Source organism: Lolium perenne, chromosome 1 (genome assembly GCF_019359855.2).
Source record: "Lolium perenne isolate Kyuss_39 chromosome 1, Kyuss_2.0, whole genome shotgun sequence".
Taxonomy (NCBI): domain Eukaryota; kingdom Viridiplantae; phylum Streptophyta; class Magnoliopsida; order Poales; family Poaceae; genus Lolium; species Lolium perenne.
The window spans coordinates 247,301,754-247,312,306 of record NC_067244.2 but is presented as its reverse complement, the minus strand read 5'-3'; the positions used below and the strand labels follow the sequence as shown (position 1 = coordinate 247,312,306).

At 52.6% G+C, this 10,553-nt stretch overlaps 1 protein-coding gene across 1 annotated transcript; it reads left to right on the top strand.

Moving 5' to 3' along the window:
* Positions 1 to 6,761: 6,761 nt before the first annotated feature.
* LOC127327526 (aldehyde oxidase GLOX1-like) lies at positions 6,762 to 8,986 on the top strand. The gene has a single exon (XM_051354308.2). The coding sequence runs from the start codon at positions 6,995 to 6,997 to the stop codon at positions 8,906 to 8,908; it is 1,914 nt and encodes a 637-aa protein (XP_051210268.1). The 5' UTR covers positions 6,762 to 6,994; the 3' UTR covers positions 8,909 to 8,986.
* The last annotated feature ends 1,567 nt before the right edge of the window (positions 8,987 to 10,553 follow it).

Sequence of the window (10,553 nt, the reverse complement as noted above, 5' to 3'; positions counted from 1 at the left end):
CTATTTCCATTCAATAAAAAACAAATTATTTCACATTTCACATTTTCTATTTGTATTTCTATTTCACATTTTCTATTTCACATTTTCACATTTTCCATTTGTATTTCTATTTCACATTTTCTATTTCACACTTTCACATTTGCTATTTCACATTTTCACATTTTCACATTTTCTATTTTCACATTTCACAAATTATTTCACATTTCACATTATCTATTACTATTAGTAAATAGCATAGAATCATAGATGGAATTGCATCATTGTACAAAAAAACTTACGTAAAAAACTTACGAGAGAAGAGATGAGGCAGGGCCTGCGGGTCGAGGCAGTGGGCTTCTATCGCGCGTGGCGGCAGCGACGGGGAGGCAGGGGGCGGCGGCGGCGCGAGCAGGCGGCCGGCGGCGCGAGCAGGAGGTAGCAGGGGCGGCCGGCAGCACGAGCAGGCGGCGGAAGCTAGCAGGCGACTGGGGAAGCTAGCACGGGGCGGCGGGGAAGCTAGCAGGCGGCGGGGGAAGCTTGCAGGGGCGGTCGGCGAGCGCCAAAGCAGCGGCGGCGTGAGCAGGGGGCGACTGGGAAGCTAGCAGCGGCGGCGCGCGACTCGGGCTCGGCGCGGAAGGAAATGGGGAAAAGGGGTGCGGCTCGGGCGCGTGGTCCGGCTCGACCCGACCTTGTCCGTTCCCCAAACCCTAACCCTATGCCGAGGGCCAGGGCTATGCCGACGGCAGCCCCTCGGCATAGACCCATTTTTTTTCAATTTATTTTCTATTTAAATTTTATTAATGTCAATTATATTTATAAAATATATTAATATAGGTCCATGCTAAGTTGTTTTAATCTTCTACATTCCCAAGCTATGCGCATAAAAAAAATACCATCTTAACTTAATATTTTCTCCCATAGACGAAACCCTAATCCGGTAGCCCCGCAGATCTACCCCTTTGACCGAACTCCGATGACAGCTGACCCATTGACTATTCTATTCCTTTGTGTTGTGTTAGGTCATCGGACCATGTAGTACCAATAATTACCCTATCTTACATCACTATTCCTCCCAGACGAAACCCTAATCCGGAGCCCCGCAGATCTACCCCTTTGATCGGCCTCCGATAACAGCTTGAACCATGGACTTTTTCTTACTTTGTGTTGTGTTAGGTCATCGGAACATGTGGACACACACAAGTTTTGGGTCCATTCCCTAGATCCGATGCTCGATTTCCGACGAAACCCTAGTTCTGTTGACCGCGCGGTCTACCCTTTGATCGCATCCCATCGGGGGTCCCCCGGTGGGCATATGCCTCCATTTGAGCTTGGTTAGGTCATAGGTACATGTGGAAACAAGGATCATCACATATGATCTCAAGTTTCTCTCCGGTTCACCTCCGAGGGAGTTCCCCCCTATACATGCATAATCTGCCTAAGTGTAGTAACCCCCTGTCCGAGAAGCCGGACACACCGGGGGTAGCCTTGAATATAGAACCATCTCAAATCACTTTTGTGCATTCCATGTGGACACACACAAGTTTTGGGGCCATTCTCTACATCTCGATGCTCGATTTCCGACGAAACCCTAGTTCGATGACCGCGCGGTCTACCCCTTTGACTGCATCCCATCGGGGGTCCCCCGGTGGGCATATGCCTCAATTTGAGCTTGGTTAGGTCATAGGTACATTTGGAAACAAGGATCATCACATATGATCTCAAGTTTCTCTCCGGTTCAACTCCGAGGGAGTTCCCCCCTATACATGCAGAATCTGCCTAAGTGTAGGAACCCCCTGTCCGAGAAGCCGGACACACCTGGGGGTAGCCTTGGATATAGAACCATCTCAAATCACTTTTGTGCATTCCATGTGGACACACACAAGTTTTGGGACCATTCCCTAGATCCGATGCTCGATTTCCGACGAAACCCTAGTTCTGTTGACCGCGCGGTCTACCCTTTGATCGCATCCCATCGGGGTCCCCGGTGGGCATATGCCTCCATTTGAGCTTGGTTAGGTCATAGGTACATTTGGAAACAAGGATCATCACATATGATCTCAAGTTTCTCTCCGGTTCAACTCCGAGGGAGTTCCCCCCTATACATGCAGAATCTGCCTCAGTGCAGCAACCCCCAGTCCGCGAAGCCTGACACTCCTGGGGGTCGCAGAGGATATAGAACCATCTCAAATCACTTTTGTGCATTCCATGTGGACACACACAAGTTTTGGGGCCATTCCCTAGATCATATGCTCGATTTCCGACGAAACCCTAGTTCTGTTGACCGCGCGGTCTACCCCTTTGACTGCATCCCATCGGGGGTCCCCCGGTGGGCATATGCCTCCATTTGAGCTTGGTTAGGTCATAGGTACATGTGGAAACAAGGATCATCACATATGATCTCAAGTTTCTCTCCTGTTCACCTCCGAGGAGTTCCCCCTATACATGCATAATCCGCCTAAGTGTAGGAACCCCCGTCCGAGAAGTCGGGACACACTGAGGGGTAGCCTTGGATATAGAACCATCTCAAATCACTTTTGTGCATTCCATGTGGACACACACAAGTTTTGGGGCCATTCCCTAGATCCGATGCTCGATTTCCGACGAAACCCTAGTTCTGTTGACCGCGCGGTCTACCCTTTGATCGCATCCCATCGGGGTCCCCGGTGGGAATATGCCTCAATTTGAGCTTGGTTAGGTCATAGGTACATGTGGAAACAAGGATCATCACATATGATCTCAAGTTTCTCTCCGGTTCAACTCCGAGGGAGTTCCCCCCTATACATGCAGACCGCCTAAGTGTAGGAACCCCCGTCCGAGAAGCCGGACACACCTGGGGGTAGCCTTGGATATAGAACCATCTCAAATCACTTTTGTGCATTCCATGTGGACACACACAAGTTTTGGGGCCATTCTCTACATCTGATGCTCGATTTCCGACGAAACCCTAGTTCTGATGACCGCGCGGTCTACCCCTTTGATCGCATCCCATCGGGGTCCCCGGTGGGCATATGCCTCAATTTGAGCTTGGTTAGGTCATAGGTACATTTGGAAACAAGGATCATCACATATGATCTCAAGTTTCTCTCCGGTTCAACTCCGAGGGAGTTCCCCCTATACATGCAGACCGCCTAAGTGTAGGAACCCCCGTCCGAGAAGCCGGACACACCTGGGGGGGGTAGCCTTGGATATAAAACCATCTCAAATCACTTTTGTGCATGCCATGTGGACACACACAAGTTTTGGGGCCATTCCCTACATCCGATGCTCGATTTCCGACGAAACCCTAGTTCTGTTGACCGCGCGGTCTACCCCTTTGACTGCATCCCATCGGGGGTCCCCCGGTGGGCATATGCCTCAATTTGAGCTTGGTTAGGTCATAGGTCCATTTGGAACCAAGGATCATCCCATAGGATCTCAAGTTTCTCTCCGGTTCAACTCCGAGGGAGTTCCCCCTATACATGCAGAATGCGCCTAAGTGTAGGAACCCCCGTCCGAGAAGCCGACACACCTGGGGGTAGCCTTGGATATAGAACCATCTCAAATCACTTTTGTGCATTCCATGTGGACACACACAAGTTTTGGGACCATTCCCTAGATCCGATGCTCGATTTCCGACGAAACCCTAGTTCTGTTGACCGCGCGGTCTACCCCTTTGACTGCATCCCATCGGGGGTCCCCCGGTGGGCATATGCCTCCATTTGAGCTTGGTTAGGTCATAGGTACATTTGGAAACAAGGATCATCACATATGATCTCAAGTTTCTCTCCGGTTCAACTCCGAGGGAGTTCCCCTATACATGCAGAATCCGCCTAAGTGTAGGAACCCCTGTCGAGAAGCCGGACACACCTTGGGGGTATCCTTGGCTTTAAAACCCTCCCCAATCACCTTTGGGCCTGGCCTGTGGGCACACACAAGTTTTCCAGCCATTCCGACGCTCCGGTGGTCTCAGAATTTGGAAAACCCTAGGGCGGGGACCCCACACATCTACCCCTATAGCTTTCTCCGTGCGAGGGTTTACCAGTGGACTTTTTTATTTATTTTGCTTTGTTTAGGACATATGTACATGGAAACCATAGGTTGGGCATACTTTACCATAAAATAGGCTCCGTTCGAGCCATGGCGGGGGTTTCCACATACAGATCCTGGATTTTACCAACTGGTAGCCCATTATGCGGAAATCGTCAACGCCGGGTACATCCAAGGTTAGCCAAACCTTACATCACACTTGTACATGTATGTTAGGGGCAGAAGCAAGTTTTCCAACAATTACGACGCTCCGGTGATCTGTTTCTTGGGAAACCCTAGGGCGGGACCCCTAGGGTTAGGGTTTTACCAAGTGATCTGTTAGGGTTATAGTTAGGGTTAGCAATGTATGTGGAAACCCTAGGGTTAGAGTTAGGGTTAGGGTTAGGGTTAGAGTTAGCAATGTATGTGGAAACCCTAGGGTTAGGGTTAGGGCTAGAGTTAGGGTTAGGGTTAGAGTTAGCAATGTATGTGGAAACCCTAGGGTTAGGGTTAGGGCTAGAGTTAGGGTTACGGTTAGGGTTAGAGTTAGGGTTAGAGTTAGGGTTACAGTTAGGGTTAGGGTTCGGGAAACCGTAGGGCGGGGACCCCGCGGATCTACCCATATGTACATCGATAGCAAATGTTGGGCCTAGTGGCTCCGGTTGACCCGTCTGCGAAGAGCGTCACCCATGCATGGGACCTACATATGCCATCTACGAATTCTTAAAAAATAGAACCATTTTTTACATAATTCATACTAGTAAATAAATAATAGAAACATATTATAAAGTAATATGAGAGAGGGAAAAAAATAAATAAAAAAAAAAATCTATATGCCGAGGGTGGCCGTCGGCATAGGGTGGCCATGCCCTATGCCGAGGGTGGCCGTCGGCGTATGACTGACGCCGTGAGCGGGCGTCGACGGTGCGGGTGTGAGGGGAGGTGATGGAGACCTCTACGCCGAGGGCCAGGTAGACGCCGACGGCGGCCCTCGGCGTAGGAGCCTAGACGCCGACGGTACCTAGACGCCGACGGTCGGCTTCGGGCGCTGCCCTGGCGAGGCCGTACGCCGACGGCCCCGATAAAATGCCCTCGGCGTAGGGTTTGGCCGTCGGCGTCTAGGCCCATTCCTGTAGTGCCGTATCCGGCATCGATCGATCTCAATCTTCGAATCGTACTTGTTATTTGTTTGCAGGGAAGAATATCCGAAATAACACAGCACACGATCGATCGATGACGCGGAGCTAGCTTGCCCACTACATTTTGTTTTCCGGTAATAATTCATGATTAATTAATCTCAACTGGCATCTTATAATTATACAACATATGGTAGATATACAGAAGCTTGTAGCCTAATAAATCGGCATCCTTACGTGTGCGTGTGTTCGATACGTGTGACGAAGGCGCTCTCGCAGCCGCCTCAACGCCCTGTTATAAAAGCGACAAGCAAATAACGAAGAACGAAACAAGAACATACGCAGGGGACACAAGATTTAACGTGGAAAATCCCTTCCAACACAGAAGGAGAAAAAACCACGGACGCCAGCCAGTAAAACTTCACTATATCGGGAGGTGTTTACAAACGCCGTGGGCTATCTTGTAATCTGATAAACCCTAGCCGGCGGCTTACAAGATGTATATATAGGCGGTGCCAACGATCCGTACCGTACCGCGGGGGGCTGCCTCCGGCGACGGGCCTCGCTCCGCTCGTCAGAAGTTAGCCTCCCTTTAGTATATGAATTTGGATCACAATACAACACGCCCCATCCTGCTCGAGTCATGGTCACCGTCGGTCTATCATAGTTCCGGCCTTCCCTCTAAAGCTCCTCCAACTCCGGCGAGCCCCCACCCACACTGCACCAATCCTCCCGGACGGTCCTATTTTGACACCTTCAGCGCTAGAAACCGTGTTGACACGCACGCCATCCATCATGGGCCGCGGCCCAGTATCGCACCCTCGTCTTATTTTTCTCTACAATCCCCGTGTTCCCTCGACCCTTGCCTCTACCGTCGACCAAACCGCCTCCGATGCCACCTGCGATCGAGCGTAGCCTCGCCGCTCCACCCTCACCCACCACAGCCCACCGCATGTCCGCCAACGGAGGCATCCTGCTAAACCCCCTTCCCCCAAACCTAATTAAGTACTCGTCGGTGACCCCGAACGTACACCCTGCACCCGTACCCCTAAGATAATTTTCTTCCTCATCTCCGGCAAGTTTGGCCATGAGCACATCTTCTTCTTCATCTTCGGTGACCACATTGCCTTTCTTCCTCGTCTTTGGTCGCGCTTTGATCCCCAAATGGTCCACGGCTCAGGTCTCTCCCCATGCGAGCGTCAACGCGCTAACGGACGCGTGAAGCGTCATATAAAAATTACCCACCCTCCCTTGAGTTCTCCGGCGTGTCTCCGGTGATCGCCTGATCGGGGCTTCGTCTCCATCTCTTTCCACCATGATATGGGCCGTGGCCCAGCTCTCAACCAACAGCGTGAGTGGTATGCCTAGACCAGGTAATGGGCATCAAATAGGAAACACGTGCCTGATTGCCTGAAAATAATGTTGCACGCAGTACACGCATGCGGCCACAGATCCGGCGGGCGTGGCCCAAGAAGGCAAACTTGATCCAGTCTGATACTTGCTGGGCCATCAGTCAACCTGGTCCACTTCAAGCCCAGCCCAGCACCGTCGCGGAATCGCAGAGCACACCTACGAACAAGAATGCTAAAAACAAACAAGAACAGAGCCGAGGCGGCTCGCGCCTATATTTGAACGCGGCGTCGTTGCATTTTCCTACCGCGTAAAACGAGCCACAAGGGCCGTGCTATTTATAGAGATCGGAGGGATTCCGGCCGCGGCGACGACCAATTTTAGCTTTAGCCAGCCGGACGCTGGCCGGAGTCCGGCGGTACGGGGAGGTACAGAGCTAGCTTCCGTTCCAATAAGCAGGAGACCCGTTCGAGCGAGCTGATCGGGAGCTAGGGCGAGTCCACCGGGAAGGAGGCGCCACCGCCATGGCCGGGTCCTCCTCCCTCCTCCGCGCGGCCGTCTTCGCCATGGCGCTCCTACTGCTCCGCGCCTCCTCCGTCGACGCCTTCTTCGACCCGTTCAGCATCTTCCGCGCGCGCACCGAGGGCGACATCCTCGACCCGTTCGGCGTTGGCAGCACCGGCAACGGCGGCGCGGACGACGTGCCGGAGAAGCCGGAGGTGGCGCAGACCGAGGTGGAGGAGAAGGGCGCGGCGCGGCCCAACACGATGGGCCTCACGCGCGTGCCCTACGCGGGCGTTCCCAGCAAGGCCTCCACGGAGACCACCGTCCTCCGCGTCAACACGCGCGACGACAAGGCCGACGGCGCCTGGACCATCGTCAGCGACAACTCGGGCGTCTCGGCCATGCACCTCGCCATCATGCGCCACGGCCGCGCCGTCATGTTCGACACGGTCACCACGGGGCGGTCGCTCATGCGCCTCAGGTTCGACAACTGCCGCGTCGACCCCAGGGCCAAGAAGCCCAATACCACCGACTGCTGGGCGCACGCCGTCGAGTTCGACTACAACAACGGCGCCGTCCGCCCGCTCAAGATCCTCACCGACACCTGGTGCTCCGCCGGGGGCTTCGACGCGGTAGGCAACCTCGTGCAGTCAGGTGGGTACTTCGAGGGCGACAAGGCCGTCAGGTACCTCTCGCCCTGCGACACCTGCGACTGGGTCGAGCACCCGAGGAGCTTCGCCGACGGCCGCTGGTACGCCACCCAGCAGGTGCTCCCGGACGGTAGGTTCGCCGTCTTCGGCGGCCGCCGGTCCTTCAGCTACGAGTTCGTGCCCAAGCCCGGGCTCTTCAACCACCAGTCCGTGCCGCTCCCGTTCCTCCGGGACACCACGGATGACGTGGAGAACAACCTGTACCCGTTCGTCAACCTCCTCCCCGACGGCAGCATCTTCATCTTCGCCAACAACCGCGGCATCATCCTCGACCACAAGGCCGATCTCGTCATCCGCGAGATCCCGCAGCTCCCCGGAGGCGCGCGCAGCTACCCGGCCTCGGCTATGTCCGCGCTCCTCCCGCTCGACCTCCGCGGCGGGAAGCTCCACGGCGGCGCCGACCCGGAGCCCGAGGTAATCATCTGCGGCGGCGCGCCCACTACGTCCTTCAAGGTCGGCGAGAACGGCGACAAGCTCATGGTGGCACTCCGCGACTGCTCCCGCATCAACCTGGCCAACCAGGACGCGCGGTGGACGACGGAGGACATGCCGGTAGCCCGCGTCATGGGCGACATGCTTATCCTCCCCACCGGCGACCTGCTCCTTCTAAACGGGGCCAACAGGGGGTGCGCGGGCTGGGGCTTCGCCAAGGGTCCGGTCCTCTCGCCGCTGCTCTACTCGCCGGGGCAGCCGCAGGGGTCCCGGTTCCGGCCGCTGGCGGCGTCCAACATCGCACGCCTCTACCACTCCACGGCCGCCTTGCTGCCCGACGCCACCGTGCTTGTGGCCGGCGGCAACACCAACGCCGGCTACAACTTTAGCGGCGTCGACTTCCCCACCGAGGTGCGCGTCGAGCGGTTTTCGCCGCCGTATCTTGAGAGGCACGTCGCCACCAACCGGCCGCAGATCGACATGCGGTCGGTTCCCAAGGATGGGATGCGGTACGGGACCAGGTTCCCGTTCAGGTTCCGGACGCCGGTGGCGGCCGTGGTGGAGGCCGACGTGATGGTCACCATGTACGCGCCGCCCTTCACCACCCATGGGTACTCCATGAACCAGCGGCTGCTCATCCTGGCCATCACGTCCTTCGTCGCGGACGGGTGGAGCTACGGCATCACCGTGGACGCGCCCGGGAAGCCGGAGCTGGCCCCGCCGGGGTACTACCTTGTGTTCGTGGTGGCCAAGGGCGTGCCCAGCGAGGCGGCATGGGTGAAGATCCAATGATGCTGGGTTGTAAACTTGGCTTGTGTAAGGGGATTGGTTGGACTGAATTGTAATCCGTGTATATATGTGCTCCTTTCATTTTGTTGACCTAGATTTTTGTGTGCAATTGCACTTTTCTAGCTATTAGAAAAGTGCAACTGATTCAAGTTGCACATTTTTTGAACCGCAGTTACACTTTTTTAAAGTGACTCAGACTTAAGAAAGTGTCGGGTTGGTCGGTATTGGGATCGCCACAACACATTGCGGATGTATTGGGGCAACGGCGATCTCAATAGGTACTTCCAGTAGATTATTTTTTGCAAAACTATCATATTTGTAACTAAAAATGAAGCATATTTCATAGTTTTGAACACATAAAATAGCTCCACAACAACTGACACAGAAAAAAAAGATAATTCATAAGTAAATTATAATTCAACGAGTTCAACTGGATCAAGAGTTTTTTTTTTGAGCATCCACAAATGCGCAACTAAATCATCTTACAATTAGCGATGCACAACTTCATCATGGATTTTTCCGCAAGCATGCCAAAAAATAGTAGACCCGAACAACATCTGGTGATCAACTTCAGCAAGAGAGCCATGCTCGTCCAACGGGTGATCGTCGAACGGGACTTGAGATTGACAAAGTCATCACGAGCGCCTCGTTGTCGATGGAAACGTCGCCTACCAATGAAGAATATTTCGGCTTTTAAGATGCAACTACCCTCCTAACCATCCAACCACGAATTAGTTCTCGGGCTGGCCGCTATTGGGATCGAACGAACATTGCGGAGATATTGGGGGAACGGCGACGCCAATAGGTACCTCCAGCAGATTTTTGGCTATAATTTTAGTAAAACTATCATATTTCTAACTAAAAATCAACCATATTTTAGGGTTTTAAACACATAAATTAGCTCCACAACAATTAACAAGTAGAAATAAAATATTCCATACGTAAATTAAAATTCGACGAGTTCAACTAGATCATCTTACGGTTGGCGATGAACAACTTCGTCATGGATTTCTGCAAGCATGTCGAGAGAATCAGCGAATTCGCTAGCACCTGGTGATCAACTTCAGCAAGAGAGCCATGCTCGTACAACTTGTGATCTCAATCATCGCAGCAGCACACTTGCTCTTGATAATCAGGTCGTGCATGAAAGCACAACCATTCATGACCTCCCACATTTAATCTCTCGATTAGGTAAGAGGAGGGCACCAGATAATAGAAAATTGAGCTTGGACCATATTAAATGTACATTTTTTAACCTAAAAAGTTGAAGATGGTCTTCACAAACGTTGACCATTTTTAATAGATGTCATCAGTAATAATCTTTGGTGTATTGGTGACCATTGATTTTATAGTTGTACTTCGAAGCATGACATTGAGCAAATCTTTCAAACACCGAAAAGAGTTGTAGCACGCTGATGTCATTGCGAGATTCCACCATGCCCAAATAAACATGTCAAATCCAAATGTCATAATCTGCCACAACTTCAAGTACGACACTGCAGCTCCGACATGACCTTTATACAACCCTTTCTAAGTGAATGTACAATTCTTCCATCCTTAATGCATGTGACCGATATTTCCAAGTATCCCAAAAAATAACGTCGATGCATTTTGTGTCATGATCTAAGTTGTGTTTTTTTTCATTTGG